The following is a 27,509-nucleotide window of genomic DNA, read 5'->3' as shown; positions in this document are numbered from 1 at the left end:
GAGCCAGTTCTTATGCTTCCTTTAAATTTTTTTCCTTTTCTACCGTATGACTCTGTCACTCACATAGATACCAAGGAAACCACTGGTATTTGTCAAATAAAATTTTTAGCTTGCAAGTGTTTTGAATGATTAAAAAAACTGTAGATCCATATTATCTATATATCCTTTTATCAAATTTTAAATTATATTTATTCTTTGTGAGTGTGTGAGTGTGTGTGTGTTTGTGTGTGTGTGCATGTCCATGCCTCAACAAGATCATAAGGGTCAGAGGACAACTTGTGGGAGTCAGCTTTCTCCTACTATGTGCATTCTGGGAATCAAACTCAGGTCATCAGGCTTGGTGATGAGTGCTTTTACCTGCTGAGCAGCATTTCCTGTATTAACTGTATTTTTTTAAATGGAAAAAAATTAATACATGAAAAAAAATTATGCATATTGTTATCTTGTGAATTGTCTTAAAATTTACATTTTTTATAGAGTATCTCTATAAATTTCATTCTGACCTCATCCCACCTCTGCTGTCAAGTGCTAGGATTAATGGCATGCACTACCATGACTGGGTTCTAGGGCAATTTCAGTTAGCTCTATCTGGAAGGTAAAAGGGAGAGAGAAGCCTTTTTATAGTGTGGCATCACATTTTGAGCTATTTCAATAAATTGTTATGATTAACCCAGATAATTAGAATTTATTCTAGATATTTTGGGGTTCAGTTTTCCTTCAATTGTTTTCTTTCTTCTTTCCCTTATTATCCCACAGGCAAAGTGAGGTAACAAATGTACATTTATTTTGGTCTGCCTTTATTTTGGTTGAACTTTTAGACTGGAGAAGATGTAATGAGCAATGTAGACCTTAGGATCATCCAAAATATTTTTCTGCCTTTAATCAAGATCCCAAATGTATCACTGTGGAAGATGGTTGTGTCTCTAGAGAATTGTTCAACATTAATCCTTTCTGTGATTTGATGGGAACATACTGGTCTGAGTACTGGACTTTGTTTTCATTCCTTTTCTGGCCAGTTTGAGCAAGTCACTTTCCCCTTCGGGTCTAATTTCTCTCATGTGAAAGACAAAGCCTGGAAATGTTTCTCCAACCTGTGTGCTATTGGCACTTGGGGAGAAAAACTTTTAAGAGCTGTTGTCCCTCCTGTTATGGCATATCTGGGTGACTTCCCAGACATGCCAATGGCTGAGGTCACTTTGGCTATCAGAACCCTTTCCACCTATTTCTAAATTTGTCCTTAGCAAACATGATCCCATGTAAGTACTGTTAAGTGTCCATCTAAAATTCTGGCATTCTGTTCTTCCAACCACCATTGCTTGGGGAGGATTCCATACAAGCCAATTAAGAGTAAGATGGATAGAGGCAAAGATACAAAAAGAACGCATTGAATCCCCAAGGGAGGTGTTGAGGAGATAAACAGAAACTGTTGGAGGGATACACCTGGGCTCTCCTCCATCTTTCCACATCCTTTTCTGTCCTTCCGGGACAGCACCACTCCCTCTTCTGTGTACAACAGCACCCTGTTGTACTGTTGGTGCTGGTGCTGCTGTTACTAAATACCAGAAGCTAGGTGGGTTTAAACAACAATTTTTTTCATAGTTCTGGAGGCTGGAAAATTAAGATGCTGGCAAAGTCAGTGTCTGGAGAATCTTCCTTCCATAGATGATTTTCTTTTAGCTGCCTTCACGTAGTGGAAAGGAGAGAGGAAGCTCTGGCTCCTCTTTTATTACAGCACTCATTCTACTTGGGAGGACTCCTCTCTTGTGACCTAAGTACCTCCTAAACTCCCCACCTTCTAAAACCATCACACTGGGAGGGAAAATCAACCTACCAATTTTGATGGGAAACATTCTTTCTTTTTTTTTTTTTTTTAAAAACCAGGCTATGTTTAATTCTTATCTCTTCCAAGAAATGATCTAATAAACCAAATGAAAATTCATTAATGAGTGGCTTATTAGCCACCTCTCCTAGGCACTTGCCACACTTAAGGGGAATATACACACCCCCATGCTTTACCCAAAGAATATGATCTGAATGTGGGAAAGTTGAAACACGTAGTAGTACGTGAGAGAAATCTGGTGAGCTGGAACCCAACTTAACTTCTCTCAAAGTACAGTCAGATAAAGAGAGTTCTGTTTATAAATTATTCAAAGATCACTTGCTTTGCTTCCTGCAGAATCAAATGCTCACTGCCCTCATTCATGAAATCTATTTGATTGCTTGTTCTTTGTTAGTTTCCCTAAGACTACCAATGTAGCCTGCTGTTGGCTTCTGTCTATTCTAGGACTGCGAACGGTGTGACATTTACAAGCTCCATTAAGGAGAAAACTGTGGGCCGAGCTCTTTATTCACAGGCAAGAGCACAAGGCAAGACGGCCGGATGGGTGAGGTAAGGACTTAAGGACCAGGGTTTGCCATTTTGCCTCTGTATCTGCTTCACATCTGCCCTGTTCCTTTCAGGGCACAGCAGGCTCCATGGTGCCTCTGAGCCTAGGAAAATTGTCAGTTCCTTTAGTCTGACAATAGAATTAGGCATCACAATTTCTGTTTTCCTAAAGACCTCTTTTCTATCAGTGATGTTTGGAAGTTTTACCTGGGTTGTTTTCACATGACCTGTCTTGCAATTAGATGACTGTTCTCTAAATAAACATCCATGATATTGTTATAAAACAGACTGGGGTTGGAGAGATGGCTTAGTAGTTTAGAACACTGGCTGCTCTTCCAGAGGACCCAGGTTCAAGTCTCAGTACCTACGTAGCTGCTCACAACCATTAGAAACTCCAGGTCTGGGGGATCCAACACCAATATCTGGCCTGCACAGGTACTATAAACATGTGGTGCACAGCCACAAATGCAGGTAAGACAGTGATACACATAAAATAAACACAGCAGAAGGAAAGGCGTGGAATTTATTTTTAATGGTTTATTCTGCTTTCTTTTAATGGACTATGGCCTTTAAACTATCAGTCACAAAACATAGCTTCCAGTGTATTTTTTTCTTATATCTTATATATGAAACAACTAAAAAACAAACAAACAAATAAAAAAAAACAATTAGCCTTTGATGCCAGGGGAAATGGTGTAATCAGTTTGCCTTCCAAACACAAGAACCTCAATTCAAGCCCCTAGAACCTCTATGAAAAAAAGATGAAGTGATGGCACACACTTGTATTCCCAGTGCAAGGGAGCAGAGGCAGGTAGACCCCTGGGCTCACTGGCCAGCCAGCCTATTTAAACTGGCAACACCTGCACCAGTGAAAGACTTCGCCTGGTCTGCAAACTGAGTAGAAGGATTTTCTAAAGAACGATGACTGAAGTACTAGAGGATGACCCAGAGGTTAGGAGCACATACCGCTCTTCTGAAGGACCTGAATTTGATTCTCAGCTTTCATAGAGAGTGGCTCACAATTCCCTGTAACTCCAGCTCCAGGGGATGTGAGGTCCTTTTCTAGCTGCAAAATCTCCTCTTCTCCATCACAAAACTTACCTGCTGTAGAAGTTCCCTTCATTTCACTCATGTATTTTTGTTCATTAGCAGAATACACTGAACGTCAACTCTGCACACCATTCTGTTAGAAACAAAATAAACACAAGTCTTGTCAGACACACAGAGAACAGGGACAGGAAACAATGGCCTCTGTGAATAGTGGGCAAGAGCAAATGCACCCGGAGGGATCTGATTCCCAAGCATGTACTTCCGTAAGGAGGTCCAGAAAATTCTCACAGAAGACTAATAGTTCTGCTGAGCCCAACCAGCTACACAGACTTCACTGACATGGCGGAAGGAGAGAAGAAAGTCCAGGCAGAGGGGATATCTCTAGTACCGCTGTGTGGTAATCATCCATGGGACTTCGTGAACCTTTGTGTCATGTTTTCTATGTTGCTGTTTTCTTGAAGCTGGTTCTTTCTACATAGTCCAGTCTGACCTCAAACTCGGGATGCCCCTGCCTCAGCCTGCTAAGCTTTGGGATGACAGGGATGCAACCACGGCACTCAGCTGTTCCTTCATCCTTTTTATCTCTCAGAGCCTGCTGTCCGTTCGCTTGTTAATTCCACAAATGTTTTTGTAACAGAATCTTTTCTGGACACTACAGAATTATCAGGGGACCTGTTACTTGACTTCCAGGCCACTCCTTGTATAGTATGATTTCTCTCAGTGTGTTCAGCCTAGAAAGCTTGTAGCAGGCATATTCAGCTTTGTCTTCCACTACTGAATAGCTCACACTACTTCTCTGAACCTAAGTTGGCTAATTATGCACAATCCTACCTCTACTAATTTAATTATTAATTTAAAAAACCATCCACCTAAGTGTGGGAGCACACATCTTCAATCCCAGAAATGCAGAGGCAGAGGAAGATGGGTTACTGTGAGTTCGAGACCATCCGGGTCTACATCATGACTTCCAAGTTAGAAAGGGTTACACAGTCAGACTTTTCCTCAAAAGGAAAAAAAAATAATCATTCACACATGCACACACAGGAACACACACACCATTCATTGTGACTCTTGATGCTGGACTCAACCTCACTGGAAAATCTTACTGTTTCTTCTTTAAATATCTAAGTAAGTACCTCAAAAGCAGCCATCACACTGAATTCGATACTGACTAAACAAGGCCTTATATTATAAAGACAGATTCAGTTCTAAATTCCATAGTGATTAAACAAGGCCTTATATTATAAATACAAATACAGTTCTGAAAACACTGAAGTTCTTCCCCCTGTAGCTCTCCCAAAATATAAGGAACTCAACATATGTCTCAGAATACAGTGTAGGGCATAAGTGCCACCTTTGGAGACACCAAAGCTAGTGTTTGATCCTGTTTCTTCAACTGACTAGTTGTGGGACCTCTTGAGCAGGCCCCTCACCCTCTGTGAGCCTCTCCTGTCATCTGGAAGCTGAGAGTAATAATGTCAGCTGACAGAACTGCTGTCTCAGAAGCGATACGCACTGACCAGAAGGGAAAGGCTAAAATTTTGCTTTGATTAAATTTATCTCCCAATGCGCTTTTCTCTGACATACGAAGCGCACAGACAACAGAGCAGTCTGATCACCCAGGAGGAAGATGAGAACTCTCTAAAGTTTGTGTGTTGCAACACCTTCACGTGTGTGATCGCCTGTGTTGGGGCTCTCACATCTAGGAGCAAAACTCTTGATATGGAGAACTTCAACGCGGAAGTTAGTATCCCTCCGGGAGCAAAGGTGCAGTTTGAACTTCATTACCAGGAAGTGAAGTGGAGGAAGCTGGGGTCCTATGAACACAAGATTCATCTGCAGCCCGGGAAGCTGGCCAAACACTTGGAGGTGAGCCCGGGTTGACAGGGCCTGCAATAGTACATATCTCTGCTTTATTCTTGATGCCACCACCGCTGGCAGTGTTTGATGCCCCTGGCTCTGAAAAACAATGCACATCTTCTCTACGATTTCAATATAAGCTTAGCTCCTTGTGTGTTATAAGAGTGTACTGTTTGCTGTAACAAACCGACACAAAGTGTGTAACCTAAAACAACAGAAAGTTGTTCTCTTCTATTGCTGTCATGCAGAAAACTGACATCAAGACATAAGCAGAGTGCATATGAGTTGTCTGTAGACCGAGCGGATGAATTAATCCTTTCAGAATTTTTATTCCAAGCTCATATTGTTTCTGGCTTCTGGTACCAGCCAGGTGCGGGCAATCCTTGGCCTTATGGCCATTCTTCTCTAATGTTTGCCCCTCTCCTGAGCATCTCACATCTCCCTCTGCCCTCTCCCCTCTCTGGGTTTAAGAGCCAAGTAGTAGAGGATGATTTCATCCTCAATATCCTTAACTTAGTCACATCCCTAAAGACTCCTTTCCAAATAAGTGCAAATTCAGATTACAGAGTGACTCCTTCAGGAAGCCACCACTTAACCCTTAAAAATCAGCCTTCAGGTTAAATGTGTATTATCTGAGATTTGAGTCTTGCAGCAACTGGAATCATAAGCCAGATAAACTACTTTGCCTATAAAATATTCAGCCTCAGGAATTTTAACATACCTAAGAATAAAAGTATATACTGTTTTTCACACTATTCTATTACACACACACACACTCACTCACACGTATGCACATGCATATAGGCTTAACACTCATACATATAAAATAAAATATATCTTTAAAAAATGTTATGGCAAGGGGCTCCTGGAGGGCTTATAATATGGGGAAACACAAAGGAAATCAGCTCTATGCAGAAGAGGGAAAATATACGGGTGATTCCCTTTATACCAATTTCCTGTCTTGAAAATTCACTCACTCCGCAATACCAGCACCCATCCCTTCCAAGGTGATACCCAATTATCTTGCATAAGGCCTCTTCTCTTATCTCTGTGTATAGGGTGTGTATGAGTGTGTTCATGGGTAAACTCACCTGTGTATGTGCAGGTGGAGGTCAGAGGTTAACTTCGGGTGCCTTCTTCTCTCGCTTTCCACACTTCTTTGTTGAGCAGGGTCTCTTCCTGACCCTAAAGCTCATTCCCTGGCCAGGGAGTCTCCAGGATCCTCCTTTCTCTGCCTTCCAGTGCTGAGGTTGCAGGTGCATGCTGCTGCACCCGGCTCTGACATGAGTGGTGGGAATTAGAACTTAAGTTCTCTGCTTTCCTGAGAAGGCACTTAACCCATGGAGCCAGCTGCAGCCTGAGGCCCCACCCACTTCAGCTAGGGCCACACCAATGACCAACAGCTGTCCAACATGTGAACGTTCTGGGAGGCATATTAAAGTCATGTCCTGATAGGTGTGTTGTCATCTTGACAGAATCTAGACTTACCCAGGAGAAGGAGTATCTTGATTGTATTAGCAGATGTGGAAAGACAGCTTAACTGTGGATGGGGACATTCCTGAGCAGGGGGTCTTAGGCTACATTAAACCATGCTGTGTTACAGTGCAGCACTCACATCCATCCCTTTCTGCTTCCTGACTGGGTGTGACGCGCTGTGCTTCATCAAGCTCCTGTTGCCTTCACTTCCCCACCATGATGAACTGTGCCTCGGACTGGGAGAGAAGACAAATCGTGTCTCCCTTAAGTTGCTCTTGTCAGAGCATTTTATCACAGGAACAGGAAAAGCAACTCAGTCATAGGTAGGAAAACCACAGTCTAGGAAAATACATCCTGGGAGGAATGAGGTGGTAGGAAGATACTGAGCTGCTAGAAAGGAGTTAAGCCTCTGCAGTAAGATCAGTCATAACCACGGAGCTTAAAGAACTGCCCAGGGTGATCATGGAACCAAACCGGGGAGGCTGGGAGATGAGAAAAGGCGTCAGAAAGCTTACCACTGACTTTACGTTTCTGCTTTAAAGGTCTCTAAAGACTTTTGATTGTTTCCTTTCTCCCCCCACTTAAGGTGAACGTGTGGATTATTGAACCGCAAGGAATGAGATTTCTTCATGTTCCTGACACATTTGATGGCCATTTCCAAGGTGTCCCAGTCATATCCAAAGGACAGCAGAAGGTACCAGATATATTGCATGTTTCCTGCTAGCCTGTTCTTGGCTCTTTTTCTCCTGCTCGCTGGAAAGTGAAAAAAAAAAAAAAAAAAAAAAGTGGTCTGATGTCTGATGGGCTGAGGTAAAATGCTAGAATTCCTTTTTTTTAAAAAAAAAATATGCACTCTCAACTCTATAATTTTATTATATTTTATCTCTTCTGGAGCCTCGTTTTTCCCAAGCCATCTACTTAACTAGTAGTTAGAGACAACTTTCACATAATTCACAGTTATGAATTTTCATTAATCACAAGAAATATTCATTTTAATTGTCTTTGCCTTAATGGCCAACAACAAACAAACATGAAAGGGTCAGTGTCCTCTAGGAACTTCCACAGACTCTTTCCAGAGTGGAATCCATTCCTTCCACCATATCTGGTGGAAAACTCTTTGAATCTCTTTCTTAAAGGCCTGATACCTGGAAAACACTACCAGAGTCTGTTGGATGCTTCACTCAGCAGCTCTAACTCTGTCATTTCCATACGTATTCATCCAATGGATGTTGTCAGCATGCTGTTCCCTGTGTACATGAGCGGGGGCACCTGCCAAGCCCTCACTTGTCAGGATCTGGGAACAAAGATCAGCTTCTGATGTCTCTGTCCATTGCAGGCACATGTCTCCTTCAGACCCACAGTAGCACAGCAAAGAAAATGCCCCAACTGCACTGAGACCGCAGTAGATGGAGAGCTGGTGGTGGTCTACGATGTCCACAGAGAAGAAAAGGTTGGGGAACTTGAGGTGAGTACCAACAGGCTCCAGGAGAACTGCCACACTGAGGCCAAAAGACCCACTGCTGTTGAGCAGAATCCTTGGCTTGGGAGTGGCATCTGCTTGTCAAAGGAAATGTTCAGGATACAGAGAAAAGACTTCCATCATATTTTTCTGACACGCATACGCAGGGAATCATATAAAAAAAGGGGGAGTTAGTAAAACCTAGAGCAGACAGGAGCTCTACAAGGGGAGCAACAGAACCAAAACATCTGGGCACAGGGGTCTTTTCTGAGACTGATACTCCAACCAAGGTCCATTCATGGAGATAACCTAGAACCCCTGCACAGATGTAGCCCATGGCAGTTCAGTGTCCAAGTGGGTTCCCTAATAAGGAGAACAGGGACTGTCTCTGACATGAACTCAGTGTCTGGCTCTTTGACCAACCCCCTGAGGAGGGAGGAGCAGCCTTGCCAGGCCACAGAGGAGGACATTGCAGCCAGTCCTGATGAGACCTGATAAGACTTATCTTTTATGCCATAAAAATGCTGTAAAGATTGGCTAGTTAGTAAAGTATTTGCCATGCAAGCATGAATACCTGAGTTCCAGCCCCAGCACATACATAAAGAATCTGTGTATTATTAGGTGAGCTAGAATTTCTCATCTAGAGTAACTACAAGTGATGAAGCCATAAATACAAATTGAGGGAGAAGGAAAGAGAGGAAGGTCAGAAGAGTGAGAATAAGGTGAGATTCAGTTGATGTAACTGGCTTAGAAGTATAATTATTCTTTAAGCACAAGTTGGTTTAAGCAATGCTGTCCCTCAAAATGATTGTATTTTGTATTATATTTATTGTGATTTATTTTATTATTTTGTGTTATTTTATCTTGTTGATGTGTGCTCAGTTGTATAAAAGATCTATTTTCAAATGCAAGTGAACATGTGGGTTTAAGTGATTCCTATGTTCAATGAGAGAAAAAGGGAGGGTTGAGTTTAGGTCTCAGCATTTACTTACTTACTGTTTTACTGTGTAAAAGAACACAAACCAGAATTCCTCATAGCCTAGAATCAAACTCCATGTACTCTTATTAGAAATTATAACTTTTAGTGTATTGCTCTATCTGCATTTAAGTGTTATAATATGTTAATGCCGCATGTCTAATTAGAACCACATGGGCTAATTATAATAGATTCTTAGAACAATGTCTGCCCAAGGTAAGTGTATAGAATAGAGAGTCATCATTGTTATTACTGCTACCATTCTTGTGGTTTTAATTATTATTACTTCATGGTGAGCATTATTATCAATATATATTATCAGCCACAGAACTTTGATTAAAAACAACAAACATTTTGTTTTCAAAATTGATTTTTGGGTTTAACTGTATTAATGTATCAAAAATCAGTTTTATGGGACATTGAAATAGTTCCTTCAAATAATGAAGCTCTCTGATAAGCCTGGTCACACATAATCTGCTCTGAAATTGTTTCTGTCCCCTATGTCACCAGCTACCTCGTTTGACAAGAGTCAGTAGGCAAATTTAGAAAACCGTTTGGAGGTTAACACCCTCTTACTTTGGAGCTAAACATACGTAATTTTAATACTAAATTCCAGTAGTAATGAATTTCATCTTCTTGAAAGGGAATTTAAAATTTAAAACCATCTCTTGATAGATGGTTGTGATAATCAAATATCTAATGCTATGAGTCAGTAAGTTGATACTGAGGTCTTATTTTGAGCTACATGTTGGATTAAGGACTTTTTAGGTATCAGCTAATATAATCTTCTTAACTACCCCATGTAGCCCAGCCTATTATAACTCCTAGCTTTGTACTTTCTACATAAAAGAAAAAAAAAAAAAAGGCCAAAAACAAAAACAAAAAAACCAAGAATCTGGGTATGGTGCATGCTGACCTAGTTTCATTTCTGCTACTACGATAAAGTGCCCTGATTTGGGGGGGGGGGAACACTTTGGGAGAAGGGATGCCTATTCAGCTTACAATTTTAGGTTATAGTCCATTATAATAGGTAAGTCACCATGGCGAGAGCTTAAGTTGCTATCCACACCACATCCATAGTTAAGAGCAGAGATGAATGGAGGCATACACGCACACTTGCTTACTTGCTTGAGCTGAGCTAAATTTCTCTGCTCTTGTGCAATTCAAAATCCCCCTGAGAAGGGAATAGTGATGCCCACGGTGGGCTGGCTCTTCCCACAATAATTAACTTAATTAAAAAGGCCCCCCCAACACACACACAGACACACCTACAAGCCAACACAACATAGACAATTCTTTTGAGACGCTCCCCTTGGATCACTTTAAATTGCACCACGCTGGTAATTAACATTTACCATCAAGCCGGCAATTGTTCTCCCCCACTGGGTCCACCTCCCAAAATGGTAGACTGTGCTGAACTTATCTCCCAGGACCCGGTGGGAATGCTATTTCTTTGGAGACGTCCTCCCTGATTGTGACACTTAGCATGTCGTGCTGAAACTCTTTGTTAGCTGTCTGTGTCCTCACTGGTTGAGACCTGTGAGGGCAAGACTACCTGATTCACCATTGCTTAGCAGTGTTTCCCTGGAATAGGGGCTTGAGACGAAGACCAGATGAAGTGGAATAGGGCAGAGTGGAACAGACTGGGGTGAGAAAGCAGCATGAAGAAGGATTGGACTCCCAGAATGGAGGAGCAAGAGAAACATCAGGAGAAGAAAAAAGATGGGTACACACCACCCATCCACCTCTGTTCTCGCTTTTCATCATCACGGACATATTCCTTCTTCTCCTCCAGCCAACCTCTCCTCTGTGGTCTCCAGCTGCATTCTCTACCTTCCAAACATTGTTCATCATCTGACTCATGCAGAAGTTTCTGTTTTCTAGGTATTTAATGGATATTTTGTGCACTTCTTTGCTCCTGAGAACTTGGATCCCATTCCCAAAAACATCCTTTTTGTTATTGATGTTAGCGGCTCCATGTGGGGAATTAAGATGAAACAGGTAAGGACTCCTTGTTCTCGGTAATAGGTGAGGTTTCCACCCTCCTGTTCTCATTTACTAATGCAGCTATTCAGTGTTCTCTCAGGCTCTCCACTTTGGGCTCCAAGTCAGAAACTGTACTCACTGCACTGACTGAGGGTGTCAGCCCTTCCCAGAGTTGTGTGGTTATTGCATGTTTACTGGGCTTAAATCAGTGCTTCCTTGTAAAAATCCTTCCCATCTCCAAGTTTCCTCCTTTCTCTCCCCTCTCTTGCTGTATTTTTAAAAATTCTCTCTCAAAACTCACTTTTTGAAAAGTCCCATCTTCATGTAATGTCTTCTCATCTGATCACGTGTGAGCATGGTGCTTAGCTTTAGTGTCTTGCCATTAGTCACAAGTAACTTTTAAAATCCTCATTTACCTATTGAGTGATTACAGGGAGTGTCTGTGTCTGTGAGTGTCTGTGTCTACTTAGTGCACATGAAGGCCAGAGATGAACTTTTGGTATATCCCTTAGGCTGGCTGGCCAGTGAGTCCCGGGACACCCTCAGTTCTGGGGTCATAATGTGCACACCACCACACTTGGCTTTTACATGGGAGTTGGCCATCCAAACTTGAGTTTTCATGCTTTCACATCAAGCTCTTTACCCGTCTCCCCAGTCTTTAGTCTATCATTGTATTATTGGCATTGTCACTCTTTGAGGTGATCATCCTGCCTCATATCTTCTAGCTCAGAGATAAATGTACTTAGCCATAATAAATAGCATAGAAGCAAATCTAACAATGGGGTAATTTTTTTTTCAAGACAGGGTTTTTCTGTGTAGTCCTGGCTGTGCTGGACCTCACTCTGTAGACCTGCCTCTCTCTCTCTCTCCCTAGTGCTGGGATGAAAGGCATGTGACACCCCCACCCAGTAGCAATTTCTTTCTTTCTTTAAAATTTATTTATTTATTCACTTCATATCCCAATCGTAGGCCTCTCCCTCCCCTACTGCCAGTCCCACCCTCCTTCTCTCTTCTCCAAATATTCCCTCCCTACCCCCTCAGAAAAGAGGAGCGGCCTACCACCTACCCATTCCAGCACAGCAAGTCTTATCAGGACTGAGCACATCCTCTACCATGGTGGCCTGGAAAGGGAGCCCTGCCAGGGGCAAGTGATCAAGAAGCATGCAACAAATCTTTGTCAAAGACAGGCCCCGCTCCCCTTACTAGGGTCATGAAGACCAAGATATCCATCATATACCTATGTGTAGGGGGCCTAGTCCAGTCCATACATAGTCTTTGGCTGGTGTTTCGGTCTCCACCAGTCCCCCTGGACCCAGGTTAGTTGGCTGTGTTGGTCTTCTGTGGAAATCCTGTTCCCTCCGGGTCCTTCTATCCTTTACTCCCACTCTTCCACAAGGTTCCTTGCACTCTGCCCAGTGTTTGGCTGTGAGTCTCAGCATGTGTTGAGCCTCTCAAAGGACAGCAATGTTGGGCTCCTGTCTGCAAGCACAGCAGAGTGTTGTTAATATTGTCAGGGGTTGGCTCTCTCCCATGGTGTAGCCAGGCATTGGTTGGACACTTCCTCAATCTTTATCCCTGTATCTTTATCCCTCTATCTTTATCCCTGTACATCTTGTAGGAAAGGTAAAATTTGGATCGAAGTTTTTGTTGGTGAGTTAGTGTTTCCCTCCTCTACTTGGAGTCCTGTCTGGTTAGATGGTCTCTTCAGGCTCCATGTCCCCCGCTAGAAGGAGTCTCCCCTAGAGTCACCCCACATTCTCCAAAAAACCTACCCTGACATAGGTCTCCAGCCTGTCTCAGAGATGCCCCAGATGTCTTCTTTACTCTCTGCATGCCCTCTGTCTTCCTTTCAGCCCCCCCCCCCCGCTGCTCTCCCCACATCAGAGCCCCACCCTCTTCCCTCAGCACTCCCTCTCCTATCCTGTTCCCTCAGTAGTAATTTCACAATTTACCCATTAAGCCAACTAATTTGAACAAGGTTCACTTCCAGCCTTCACATGCACACATACACATGTGCATGTACAAACATACACACTGACACACACACACACACACACACACACAACTTTAGTTATTGACCTCTGATTTTGAGGAAATGGTTGCCCCAGTTAAACATCATTATTCTTACACAAATGCTTATTAATTTCTCTTTTCTTTCTCTCTTTTTCCATTCAACAAATACCTGTGAGGTATCTACCAGGTGTCCAGCCACTTGAAGGGAATACCTGAATTTGTGCTGCTTATATTAAAGTAGGGCTAGTCAAACTGGTATATTTAAAAATATATTGTACTCAAAGTCCAATAGTAGTACACGCTCAGAACATGAGGGGCAGGCCTAGCTTGACTGCAGTCTTTCTTCAATAAGTTGAGTGTAACTGAAGACTTGGAGGATGAACAGGGCTGGTGATGGGTCTCCTGATTTCCCCTTTAGCTTGAATCGTATGTAATGAGACCCCTCTCTGTTCTCTTTTGAAAAAGACTGTGGAGGCGATGAAGACCATATTGGATGACCTGAGAACAGAAGACCAATTCTCTGTGGTTGATTTCAACCATAATGTTCGGACCTGGAGAAATGACTTAGTTCCAGCCACTAAAACACAAATTGCAGATGCCAAGAGATACGTTGAGAAAATTCAGCCTAGTGGAGGTGAGTGTGTTTGCTTTAAAGCCTGCAGGGAAACTTCCAGAAGGTGCAGCCTGGGTTCACCCATGAATCATTTCCATTCTGAGTATAGTGACAGATCTTATAATCTTAGCACTTAGGAGACTGAGGTAGAAAAATTTCAAGTTCAGTGTCCCTCTGAGCTACAATTAGTTCAAGAACAGTCTGGATTACACAACAAAACCTTGTCTTCAACAACAACAACAACGAACTGTTATTCTCTACCAAACTGGTATTTGCTCAGTCTGTAATATTCTGCTTTAAATAATACATTTATTAATTTTTAAAATAAATGAATACTTTTTGTGGAAAAAGAATAACATACAATACAACTCACACATGTCTTTATTTATTTATTTATTTTTATAAATGTGTAAGTTTTCTACTATTCTTTTTCACACATGTCTTTAAACAGTCCAACATTTTACCAAAAAAAAGTTTGGTAAGTCATGCTAGTCTTCCTTATCAATTATGTAATGTATGTATGGATGCATGCACGTATGTATGTATTATGTATGTATTGTGAAATGTAAATTTCTTCCAGGCATCTCAGCAAGATCATTTAGATTCCTTAAGTTTGTTGCTTTACAAGATGACAGCCCAATGCATTAAAAGGCTTATTCATCTCTGAGGTTTTAGTTTAAAGTAAATAATTTACTGTACTGTGAGATCCTGATGGTAGAGAAATTTGTCACATAGAAAGCAGTCAAGTGAATTGAATATTGAGCAAATTACGCATAAGTAGTCACTAGACAGATGAACCTGAATCCAAATTGTGGTGTGTGTGTGTGTGTGTGTGTAAGCATTACAGCATTACGTTACTTCAACAGGCACAAATATCAACGAGGCACTGCTGCGCGCGATTTTCATTTTGAATGAAGCCACTAACTTGGGATTGTTGAACCCTGACTCAGTCTCTCTGATCATTTTGGTTTCTGATGGCGATCCAACAGTGGGCAAGTATTGCTTCAATTTTCTATTGACAAATGTTTTCACTGTTGCTTCTTAAAAATGTTATTTGCTTAATGTGTGAACTGTAATGGCATATATGTACATTTCTAAAACATTTTTAACCCTGGGTTCTGCAAGAAAGTCTCTTGACTCAGAAGCACCCAGGAACAATCTTTTTTAAAAATTTGTGTGAGAAGATTTGCTTTTGCATAATGAGAGCTAAGGATAAATAAAAGGCATAGAAAGAAAGAAAGAAAGAAAGAAAGAAAGAAAGAAAGAAAGAAAGAAGTATGCAAAAACAGAATAGGATAGCATTTGAGCAGCTTTATTAACCAGAAAGAGGGAAGCATCTGGAGGTGAATTTGCACAATGATCCTGACGGAAAGTCACAGGGAGTTTAAGACAAGGCATCCATGGCTGGTTGCTGAGCCACCTCAGTCAGCTTTGCTCTTGAATGCCTCTGTTTCTCCTCCCCACACCACCCCACCACAAAACACAGGCTCAGAAGGCTAAGGTTGAGTCCTAGTCTGTGTTGTGAGAACTGCTAGTGCATGCTGGGAAATGCATTTATTTCCTCCATGTTAGGTCTGGGAAGATGGTAGATGGAAGTGGAGAGTGGCACGGATTTATCTCAGGCCCCACGGGAATGCAGTCTCCATTGTTCCACACATCCTCTCCCCGACTGCCACAGGCGAAATGCCGGCGGGCTTGAACAACCTTTAAATAAATCATTCTTTTTCCTTATCTACAAAATAGTTTCAGCATCTCCTTGTTTTTTTATCACCTGCTGTTATTTTTCTTGTATCCTTATGTGGTAAGTGTTAGGAATCATGAATGCTAGATGGTGTGGCAGTGACTGAGTTGTCATGTACACACGGGTGGTGTCTAACCAGTGTTGTGCAAAATGGAAGTACGGGAGGCAACTATCAGAGTGGCAAGCAGGGTTTCAGAAGGGGGAGGAGCAACTCTTCCATTACTATTGAGACCAAACTGAGCAGTTGTTATGTGTTTGTGATAGTCACTGTTTTTTCCATTTATATATTATAGCTTTTAAAATGTAAGTTTTGAATGTAATCATAAAAAAAAGGGAAATATAAAAAGTTATTCCTGTTACTTACTATTGTTTCCTAATCACTCAGTTTCCACACTGGGGTCAGTCTTTGGCTACTAGCTTCCTTAGACATCAGTGCATTCCTGTTTTACTCTATGAACATATTTGTGTGAACATAAATATATATGAATATATACATATACACATGCATTACACATAAGGATATCCTAAATGCATCTATTTACTTTGGTTTTTCTCTTTTAAAAAATACATCTGAGGAGCTAGAGAGATGACTCCGTGGTTAAAAGCACTTGCTTTTGCAGTGGACTGGGGTTTGATTCCCAGTAGCTATAAGGTGTCTCCAGGGCATCTGATGACCTCTTCTGACCTCTGAAGTCACCAGGCACATAGATACTGCACACACATACACACAGGCAAACCATTCATACACATAAAATAAATAATTTTTATTTAAATACCTTTGATGGCGCTGGGGAAGTGGCTCAAGGGATAATAGGACTTACTATACAAGCATAAAGACCTAGGTTTGAATCTTCAGAAAGCACGCTCTTAAAAAATTGTCCAGTGGGGGTGCTAGCAGTACACACCTTTAATCCTAGCACTGGGGAGGCAGAGGCAGGCAAATGGCTGAACTTGAGGCCAACCTGGTCTACAGAACGAGTTCCAGGACGGTCAGGGCTGCACAGAGAAACCCTGTCTCAAAAAACAAAAGGAGCTGGGCATGGCTTTTCATCCCTGTAACAGCGTTATAGGGACAAAGGCAGGAGAATTTCGGGAGCTTTCTGGCCAGCCTGCCCCACCAACACAGTACGTTTCCAGTTCAGTGGGAGACCCAGGCTCAAGGCAATAAGTGGAGAACTACAGAGGAAGACCCGAGTGTCATCCTGTAGCTTCTGCACACACATCTGAGGCATGCACACCTGCCCACAGACATTGATATACCTCTCACTCTCTGACACAAACAAAGACACAAGGTCTTAAAACGTGAAAGTAGAAGAGAAGCTAGCTGGAAGGGGAAATGAGATCAGCAGGAGTGGAAGGACACAAAAAGGATGGCGGGGTGAATACGCCCGAAACACATTACATGCATGTAGAAAACGCCAAGATAAAAGCCATTTTTACATAGACTAATACATGCTAATAAAACTTGAGAATGTTTCTGAGATTATTCAATATGAATACCTAGAGTGGCTGCGTAGGGATTCCCAGCTCAGTTGCTCCATAATCTAAGTTCTCTTTTGAGCTATTTGTTTGAGTTGTTTCTAGTATGTCTCTCTACCCACATAATGTTGCTAGACATCATTGTTCTCACTTAAATTCTTCATGAAAGAGTGCATCTATTAAAAAAGTTCTATACTTTGACTTACTGGATCAGAGGGTAAGTGTAGTTTTAGTTTTTGATGTGTTTTGACGATGAACCTCTTCTTACTGGTTCCTCTTGCCTTTCTGTCATTGCTGACTCCAGGTGAACTAAAATTGTCCAAAATTCAGAAAAATGTGAAGCAGAGCATCCAAGATAACATCTCCTTGTTTAGCTTGGGGATAGGATTTGATGTCGACTATGATTTTTTGAAGAGACTGTCCAACGAGAACCGTGGTATCGCTCAACGGATCTACGGGAACCAGGACACATCCGCCCAGCTCAAGGTAGCATTTCCTTGCTCCCTTCCAGAGGATCATCCCACTACCCATGCCTATTCCCTCAAAAGACAGCTGAACCTGGCTCAGATTTGTTTTCCTAGCCATATTCACTCTGAAAATCCCAGCAATTGCCTTCTCATACATTCCCATCACCGCTTTCTGCCTGACCCATGTGAGACAGTAAGGCCAGGGCCAAACACTTGTGTGCTCTGCGAGCCCAAAGGCCTTCGCTTCTGCCAGCATCTTCGTTCCACAAGGAATTGGTCATCCCACTATCCTAGCCACCTATTTTCTCTTTGATGGTGTTGTCATTTTGGATATCATTTTTATAATGTAAACCAAGTCCAACTATGCCTCTCAAGTTTCCTTAAACAAGAGAGAGACACCAATTGGGTGGCATGGTGACAAATGCCTTTAAGTCCAACATTCAGAAAGTAGAAGAAAGTAGATCTCTGTGGGTTCAAGGCCAGCCTATGTCCATAGCAAGTTCCAGGACAGGTAGGACTACATATTGAGATACTGTCACACAGGACACACACACTGTTAATTCTTTTATTGGATTTTTAAATAAAATCTCTTTATTCTAATTAATACACACTGTTAATTTAAGGAAGCCACTGGCCATGTCCCCAGCCCTGAACTCTATACCTCTCTGTGAAGTTCTGTACTGTCGGAATGGCCAGCGAGCCTCACTTAGGGCCTCCCACTTTCACTATCAATCACCTCTTTATTTACACATTAAAAAAATAGGGAAAAATGATGACTGACTTGAAACTAGCAAATAATTAGCTTTATATACTCTTTCATGACTCCGGTGTCATTATTATGCCAATGCCAGGGACAGCATTTGAAGCTCGAGATATATAGAAGATATATATCTAATCAGGTTCTCATTTAGGTTATTTCAACTGAGATAGTTTTGTATTGTGAATGGCCACAAGTTTGCATTTCTGAACATAACAAAAAGGAGAGAAATTCCTGGCTCTTAGATTGCAAGTAATTTTCTAACAGCATGTTTTTGTCTTCTGACCCAGAGTTCATGACTGGATGTATCCATCACCGCAGATATCCATGCAAATAAACTAAAAGATATCTGCTACATATGTGAGAAGACTCCTGGGGCAAAACAGTTTAGATCTACAAAGTGGTCTGAAAATAACTACTTACGATTTTTTTTCTTTCCTGTGACTTTTAGAAATTTTACAACCAGGTCTCTACTCCCCTGCTCAGAAATGTTCAGTTCAACTACCCACAGGCATCAGTTACGGATGTCACTCAGAACAGTTTCCACAACTACTTCAGAGGTTCTGAGATCGTGGTGGCCGGGAAATTCGATCCCAGCAAACTGGCGGACATTCAGAGCATCGTCACTGCAACTTCGGTACCTTTGCTTCCCTGCTTCTTCTGAAACTACTAACCTGTCCCCCGGTGCACTCAGTCTCTGTGTTAACAAGCTAACACCCTACATCCCCAATATTTTGTGTGTAGAACAGAAGCAAGGGTTGAAAGGGACGGGACGGCACAGCTCTGCCATCTTTTCAACCATTCTATAAAACCTCACCTTTTCACCCAAACCCAACCCCAGTCCGAGGAGTTTGTGCTCCAAACCTATCCAGTCAAGGCTGTGTCCTTTATATAACCCCAAAGTGCATTTACAGGAGATGAATTAATTGTAATTCTGATCCCTGGGGATGTCCATCAGCTGATGCTTCCACTGTCCAGGCTAACACGGAATTGGTCTTGGAAACCCTGAGTCAGATGGATGACTTGGAGGATTTTCTATCAAAAGACAAGCATGCAGACCCTGACTTCACCAAGAAACTATGGGCCTATCTCACAATCAACCAACTGCTAGCAGAGAGGTAAGGCAAAAAGAGCATACACCACTGAGATGTACAAACATGAAATGCCCATTTAGAATATTTGAAGTCAAGGCTGGGGATATAGCTTACTGTGAAACACTTTGCCTAGCACGCATAAGGCTCTGGGTACAGTTCCCACACTGCCAACAGAACAGCAAATGACGTCATGAGCCAGAAGTCTTTGGAACCAAGAAAGGTATCAAACTGTTGGAGGGATTGGATCATTACTGACTGGTTCCCAGCACTTTAACTAAAGCTGCATTATTTTTCTGGTTTTTTTTTCCCTTTTTATCACAAATGTAACATGGAACCTGGGTGCAGTGCTGCACACCTGTAATCCCAGCACTCAGGGAGGCAGAGACAGGTGGAACTTGGTGAGTTCGAGACCAGCCTGGTCTACAAAGTGAGTCCAGGACAGTCAGGGTTACATAGAGAGACCCTGTCATGAAAAACCAAAAACAAAACAAAAACTACCTCAAAACCAAAGCCAAAACAAACCAAAACAAAAAAGTAACATGGAGACTAGAAAGATGGCTCAGCAGTTAAGAGTACTGGCTGCTCTTCCAGAGGACCATGTTCAACTCCCAAGACCCACATGGCAGCTCACAACCATCTGTAACTCCAGTTCGAGGGGATAACATGCCCTCTTTTGGTTTTTGTGGGCACTGCGCACATGTGGTGCATAGGAACATACATGCAGACAAAACACCTAGGTAGATAAAAAAGTTTAAATGTTTAAAATTCAAATGGAACATATGTGAAGTGCATTAATTTTAGGTATGTAGCTTAATGGGTATATATGAATATATACATTGAAGATATGTATTGAATTGTAGATAGATAGATTCAATTTAATGGCCATATTGTTGTAAATGTAGCACTACTGAGGGTCACCTTGCTTTCCTTTCCTACATCCAGAGGAAGAGGAAGCCACTCTTTTGACATGTATCATGATTGATTGGTTTTGTCAGTTGCTAAGTTTCACATAACCACACACCCCATTTCTGACTGTCACACAGCATGGTGCCTGGTAGACTCAACCATGTCGCTGTGCATGTGTCAGCAGACCGTTTGCATTTCCTCCTGAAAAGAGGCCCAAGAAAAAAATTTATGACTGTGATTACAGCATCCACCACCCTCTCCAAGAAACAGCTCTTTGATACATATGCCATCGCTGGCTTCTCAGAGGCTTATAGTTCAAGTCTCTAACATAAAACCCTGTCATTAGAAAAATACTTGCACACATGCACAGAGTTTCCTGGGGATATTTGACAAAATTCCACTGGAAAGTTTCCGCTTCACCTCTTGGATTAGATTCTCAGGAGGGTGGACCAAGGTCATTTAACTAGGTTACAAGAATTGTAACCACCATATAAGTGGGCTTACAGAGAAAATCCCTGATGTCAATAAGATTATATTAAAAAAAATACACGGAGCTAAAAGCTATGGTTTTGAAATAACAAAGAAATATTCCTACCCCTTGAACAGAAGTACATAGGTCGTACCTAAAGGCGTAGAGAAATTGCTCTGAAACTTAAATATTAATTTCTAAAGCCCTGTAGAAAGATCAGTGGTTTCTACAATTACTGGTGATGGATAGAGCATAGAGCATTTTAGGGCAGAGGAATTATTCCACATGACTTTTCAATGATAGGCCTGTCATATCTATTCATGTTCAAGTAAAGCCCAGTGCAAGCTACTAGTCTGTATGTCAATGCATGTTCATGTGTTCTCACACATGGACCTCTCTGGCACAAGAAGCCTCTAATCCAGGAGGCTATGGATAGATGGGATACACGGAGAACCCTCTCAGTACCTTTTACTTAGTTTCCCCATGAACCTAAAACTGCTCAGGAGCAAAAAAAAAAAAAAGAAAGTCTTTAAAAATAATCCCTTGCGGGGCCAGTGAGATGGCTCAGCAGATAAAGGTGCTTCTGGCCATGCCTATCAACCTGAGTTTGTTCCTGAGGTCCTGCCTGATGGCAGGAGAAAAACAACTCCCACAAGCTGTTCTCTGACTTTCATACAGGCACTATGGCACATGTGTGCACACACGTATACACACATAAAGCAAATAAATGTAATTTAAAAAATATTCCCTTGAGACCACATAGGTAGATAAAATATAAAGGTTCCGGAAGCCAGTTAGTTCTGTTTCTCTTTTGCCTTACGTACCCTCATCCTGTACCCAGGTCTTGGCTGAATATCAGAGTGGGAGTGGAGAGGCTTGGGGCGTGAGTTTGCCCTTGTGTGTGGTGATGTTCTCCAACATCTATCCCCTGAATGCAGGAGTCTGGCTCCTACGGCTGCCATCAAAAGGAAAATCACAAAAACAATCCTGCAGATGTCTCTCGAGCATCATATCGTGACTCCGCTGACTGCCATGGTGATCGAGAATGACGCTGGGGATGAACGCATGCTGGCTGACTCCCCGCCACAGGACCATTCTTGCTGCTCAGGTCCGTACTCTGGGTTCTCCTGGGGCAACCACATAGAGTGGCCTTCCTGTCTTCTGTTGAAGTCCCAAAGCCTCTGCTCCCATCTCTGGTCCATCTTTTGCTTCCAGCTTGTTTCTATAAGTGCTCAAGCTTGCTCCTTCAGTTTGGTTTGACAAGTTAAATGAACATCTGAATTCCCAGCATTCCTGGGGTCAAGGCAGGATACCCCAGGGCACTCTGAGTAGCATAGTGAATTCATGACTAGCCTAAGCTACATAACAAGACCCTGTCTCAAAAATAAAAAATAAATAAAGAGGCGGTGACTGGAGAGATGGCTCCAGTCATGCCACATTTCCTAAAGACAAAGGACTGATTTCCACATGATGTCTCAGAGTCATTTGTATCTTCAGTTCCAGAGGATCTGAGACCTTCTTCTGGCTTCTGTGGACATGCATGTGGACAGACAGTCATGCGCATGAGCACTCATACACATAAAAACAAAACAAAACAAAAACCCCAACATTTTAGAAACCAAAACAAAAGAAAACTTGAATGATTCATCAGTTGACAATGCACTTCTCTAATAATATTTTTAAGATTTATTTTTTGTCATGGTCTGTGTGAGTGCATTCCACATGGGTGCTAGTATGCACACTGGCCAGAAGAGGGCATAAGATCCCTTACAGCTGGAGTTACAAGCATTGGAGGCTGTCAGTTTCAGTGCTGGGAACCACGAATTCAGGCTCTCTGGAAGAGCAGCAAGCACTCTCGGCCACTGAGCCATCTCTTCAAAACCCCTCTATTCTTAATTGAAAGCGTAGACTAGACAAACATTTTACCTAAGAAAGAAACCATTACTGAGTCACTAGAGGCCTTCTTAGCCCTGCACTATTTTAACTGGTGTGCTGGCTCCCGGGCACTGTTAGTGGGGAAGCCGGGGAATGGCATGAATGTTGGGAAATAAGGCTAGGGAAATGGCTGAGCCAGGAAAATGAGGACTTGACTTCAACACCGCGCACCTCACCTAAAGGTCAGACTGCGGTGGCATGCGCTTGTGACCTCAGCACCAGGGAGGTAGAGACGAGGGAATCCTTGGGGCTTGGTGGAGTTCAGTGGTTAGAACCCCAGGTCCCAGTGAGAGTTCGTGTCTCAAATAACAAAGCAGACAGCTCCTAGGAAACAACCTTCAAGGTTAACCCCTGACTTCCCCACATATGTGCTCCCACATGCACATATACATACACACAGACATGTTCTCTCTCTCTTTCACACACACACAAACACTTCTTAAGAAGAATATTTATGTGAAAACTGTGGGGCTAGAAACAGCCTTGAATATCATCCTTGTGGTCTATGTCCCATGGGAAGTCTCCAGAAATGTCCAAGGGTGTTTGTAGGTGAGGCTAAGATGGAATCAAATAGATTCTCTCCCTCCTTACTCTTCTCGATGCATCGTCTTGCATAGTCTTTAGAGTGGATGTTATACGTTACAACGATCTTCTGAGTTTTTAACTTTTGTTAAAGCATGTTCAATGGTAACAGCGCTCTATCTAGCCAAGGATGGCCTTGAATTCCTGGTCCTCCTGCCTCTGCTTCCCAAGTGCTAGGATTGTAGGCCTGTGTCACAACGCCTATCTCAGCAGTTCTTTCAGACCCATTTATAGTCTTTGATACTGGAAGAGTTGGATCACAGGCTCCTGCAATGCGATGCTAGAGGGAACCAGAGGAGGGAGGACTCTGAATAAAAAAAGGGGGCTGTGGCCTGAAGTTCAGTAGCAGAGTGCCTACTTCACATGGTCAAAGCCCTGGGTTTGATGCGTAGAACTGCAGCTTTTAAAAGATGGGGAAGAGAAAACCTTAGCTGAGCACCTGTGGTTGGGGAAGAGGATGCGAAAGCCAGATTCTTTAAATTGAGCGCAGTTTCTGTGGAAGAGTAACTTGGGAACGAATGGATGTGAGTTCTTCTACGCAGGTGCATTGTATTATGGCACCAAGGTTGCCTCAGATTCCATCCCAGCGTGGGCCAACCCATCCCCGACACCAGCGATGGCCATGCTTGCAGTAGGAGCAAAGCCACTTGAGTCTACTCCACCTCCACACGTGATTCGAGGTAAGAGCATTTCTCCCTTCTCCCCCCCCCATTACGACCCTGTGTGAATGTCCATAAATTAATAGAATCTCCATGTCTTGAGAAGCTAGGTGACTTTTCACAGGTGTTATTGTCTATGTACAAACAGCTCCGTGCGTTAGCTTACTGCAGCTGCCGTAACGAAAGAGCTGAGACTGGATTACCTCTGGGCAGTCTGGGTTTTGGGGTGCCAATCTTAGCATCAGGCCCTCACTCCTGACCTCATGGAAACCTAATGACTTACCAAGGGCTCCATGTCCGACACCATCACATCTGCAGGGGTAGGGCTCAGGGTATGAGTTTGCGTGAGGACAACCCCATACCAGCACTGTTTCCAACTGTATGAGGTGACCCCTCCGGAAGAGAAGAGAATGCTCTGTTCGTTAACTCAACAGCCTTGGTTGGTTAAGCCCAGTAAGTGATCATTATCCTGGAATAGGAACTATGCAATTTTCAATCCAAATGCATCATTGTCTCTTGCGGAACAGTATGTGGGAGGCACGGATAGTAGATGTAAGCATCTGAAAGCCAATAGCATGTATGTCTTGGGAGAGTCTGGGCAAGGAGGTGCCATTTTGCCCTGCTCAACCTCTTTTTGACACATCCCTTCTCAATATGTTACAAAGGCGCCACCTGGAGGACATAGGAGTAAATGCATCTCCTCGCACCGCCCCAGAGTTAACGCAAAATGCTAGCTGGCTGCCTTTGTCCACATGCACTCTGTCAATTACTAAAGTGACCAGCTTTGCAAAAGTTAAGGTTTACTCACGCGGTGGCCAAACATGGGGCGGGAGACATGGGGCTTGACACTGGTCTCAAAGTCACATCCCCTAGGGCTTGAGGATATAAATAGAGCAAAGAAAATGTGTGGGAAATAAGTGGAGGTGAAGCTAAAATCCATAGGCCGTTGTGAAACGCACGGTCAGTAAAGGTATATTGCTCAGTTGTGTCGCCTCTGTGCTTAGTGCTTGTCAGAGTCCACAGAAAGCAAACGCAGCTGAGGGTTTGCCCAGGTTTCCTGTTTCCCGACTTTGCCTCTGCTTTCACGGACTTCTGTCAGCCCCCAGAGCTGGGCTGCACTTTGTGTCTTTCCCTCTTTTAGAGAACAAAGTTTGGACGTTCTAAGAGTGCTCCAGGCCCCCTTCCCAAGAGAACGTCCCACTGGCCAGCAGCATATGGATTGTTTGAAATGGAAGGGAAGGCTAGTTCCTGTTATAAATATAATTACAGAGCTCTAGGTTCTCTTAAACAGACTCTCCTGTTTAAAACAACTTCAGATGGGCCCGTGAGGTGGCTCCGAGGGGAAAGGCACTTGTTCTCAGGCCTAATATTCTGAGTTTGATACTGTAACCCACAAGGCAGGAGGGAACAGAGTGCAAGTAATCCTCCCAACTCCACAGACATGCTAGAACATAGGTGTACATGTGCACACACACAAGTAAGTGAATACATTTTTTTCAAAGAAGAAATAATCTTCAGACTGACATCTTAAGCCTGCCGAGCCAGCGTGGTGGCCTAGGCTGGCAATGCCAAGCTGAGGTGAGATCATAGGTGCGACATCAACATGGGCTGGCCAAGAAGATCCTGTCTCAAAAATTAATTAATTACAACTTAAACTAAATAAAACGATTTTAAAGCATTAGTTCCAGGCTGGGTAACCCCAGCTCTCGAGGTGAAGGCGACCATCTGTGAGTTTGAGGCCAACATGGACACAGAGCAATACCCCATCTCATGGAAGAACGGCTGAGGGGGTCACTCTGTGGGGGGTCACGTCCCTAGTGTGTGCAAGGTCCTAGGTTTCATATCACAGTACAGCTGAGAGGAAGGGCAAGGGAGAGAGGGAAGGAGGGAGGAAGGGAGGGGAAGGGAGGGATGGAGAGAGAGAGGAAGAGGGGAGGAAGGAACAGAGGAGTAGGGAGGGAGGGGGAAGGAGGAAGGGAAGGAGAGGAGGAGGGAGAGTGGGACAAAGGGAGGGAGGGACAGAGGGAGAGGGAAAGGGAAGGGGAAGGAGGGAGAGAAAAAGAGAGGGATGGAGAAACACAGGAAGAGGGAATGGAGGGAGGGTGTAGGGAGGGAGGGAGGGAAAGAGGGAAGCAGGGAGAGTGGGACAGAGGGAAGGAAGGGGGAAGAAAGAGAAATTGAGATTCTGATTGTTTATCTCCATATACCAGCATCATTTTTGTGATAAGGAAAGAGCAAGGACTCAGGGTGACATGTTAAGTGGGCTGGTCCCACTTCCAGTGGCTTATCTCTAAAAGTCTTTCTTGTGGGCCCCAAATGATACTGCTCTGTACAGCCTGAGTAGGAGCCCTGTGTGGAAGATGAGTGTGCAGGCTTGCACAGTGAACGGCTCCCAGGAGCAGGGCTTATTGTGACGCTCAGATTGTGAGCCCTGCACACTGTTTCTTTCTCAGAGTCAAGCCTTTGCAGCAAAAAAGACAGGACAGCCTGGCTAAAAATGACTACAGTCAGACTACAAGGTTTCTTCCACATTTCTAGTCTGCTGTTTGATGCAACCAAAAGGCTGGCCTTGAATTAGACCATCCAAGGGTCAAATCCTTCCCATGTGACTATGGGCTGGCTGTACACTAATGTCCTTGCTCTCAGTTATCACACCTGTAATACGGATTAATGGCTATAGGGTAGTTATAAAGCAAGATTCTCTTTTTTTCCCTTTTTAATTAATTATTTATTCACTTTACATCCCAATTGTAGCTACCCCTCTCCTCTCCTCCCAGTCCCATCATTTTTCCCTCTTCCCCCTTCCCGTATTCGTCAGAGAAGGGGAGCCCCTCCAACCCAGGTCAAGTAGGAATAGGACTGAGCATGTCCCTCTTCCCCAAGCAAGATTATCATATGTAGACATTCAACAAAGTCTAACTAGTGTTCGGTCCATAAATCTTAAGATTTCAGGAATGTGTAAAGTTGCCATGGAGATCTTCAGCCTACTTCCCACCCTGTCAAAGTTAAAGCCACACTGACTAGCTTAAGGACAAGTTCTATCCCATTTGCAGAGAAACAGATCAAATCAGTGTGACAGCACTGAGTAGCTATGGTTTGTTGATCTAACCGATGGAACTTCAGTAAAGTAGGCAGAAATAACCATTGTCTCTCATAAAACAATTTTACTCAGGCAAACTCTCTTAATACTCTAGTGCTGTGAAGAGGCACCATGTTTATGGCAACTCTTATAAAAGAAAGCATTTAATTAGGAGCTTGCTTACAGTTTCAAAGGTTTGGTCCATTATTATCATGGCAGGGAGAAAGGCAGCATGCAGGCAGATATGGTACTGGATAAGTGGGGGTTGGGGATTTAGCTCAGTGGTAGAGCGCTTGCCTAGTGAGCGCAAGGCCCTGAGTTCAGTTCTCAGCTCTGGAAAAAAAATAAAAAATAAAACAAACAAACAAAACAAACAAACAGGGTAACTGGTGCTGGAGAAGTAGCTGAGAATTTTATATCTGGATCCACAGGCATCAAGAAGAGAGAGCCATGGGTCTGGCTTGGGCTTTTGAAACCTCAAAGCCTCCCTCCATCCCTCAGTGGCACACTTCCTCCAAAAAA

General features: G+C 43.1%; 1 protein-coding gene across 1 annotated transcript in view; it reads left to right on the top strand.

Moving 5' to 3' along the window:
* Positions 1 to 27,509, top strand: part of Itih2 (inter-alpha-trypsin inhibitor heavy chain 2) — a 37,096-nt gene that overhangs the window by 5,203 nt on the left and 4,384 nt on the right. Inside the window, exons 5-16 of the mRNA XM_055593819.1 lie at positions 2,285 to 2,389; positions 5,143 to 5,305; positions 7,359 to 7,466; positions 8,109 to 8,237; positions 11,092 to 11,208; positions 13,672 to 13,840; positions 14,686 to 14,811; positions 17,344 to 17,525; positions 18,715 to 18,900; positions 19,242 to 19,381; positions 21,671 to 21,840; positions 23,792 to 23,929. Of these exons, the coding sequence (XP_055449794.1) occupies positions 2,285 to 2,389; positions 5,143 to 5,305; positions 7,359 to 7,466; positions 8,109 to 8,237; positions 11,092 to 11,208; positions 13,672 to 13,840; positions 14,686 to 14,811; positions 17,344 to 17,525; positions 18,715 to 18,900; positions 19,242 to 19,381; positions 21,671 to 21,840; positions 23,792 to 23,929 (1,733 nt within the window). The remainder of the gene's footprint in view (positions 1 to 2,284; positions 2,390 to 5,142; positions 5,306 to 7,358; positions 7,467 to 8,108; positions 8,238 to 11,091; positions 11,209 to 13,671; positions 13,841 to 14,685; positions 14,812 to 17,343; positions 17,526 to 18,714; positions 18,901 to 19,241; positions 19,382 to 21,670; positions 21,841 to 23,791; positions 23,930 to 27,509) is intronic.

Source organism: Psammomys obesus, unplaced genomic scaffold, assembly GCF_907164565.1.
Source record: "Psammomys obesus unplaced genomic scaffold, mPsaObe1.curated_primary_1811, whole genome shotgun sequence".
NCBI lineage: Eukaryota > Metazoa > Chordata > Mammalia > Rodentia > Muridae > Psammomys > Psammomys obesus.
Note: the sequence above shows the minus strand (reverse complement) of the source record. Positions and strands in the feature narration are given on the sequence as shown.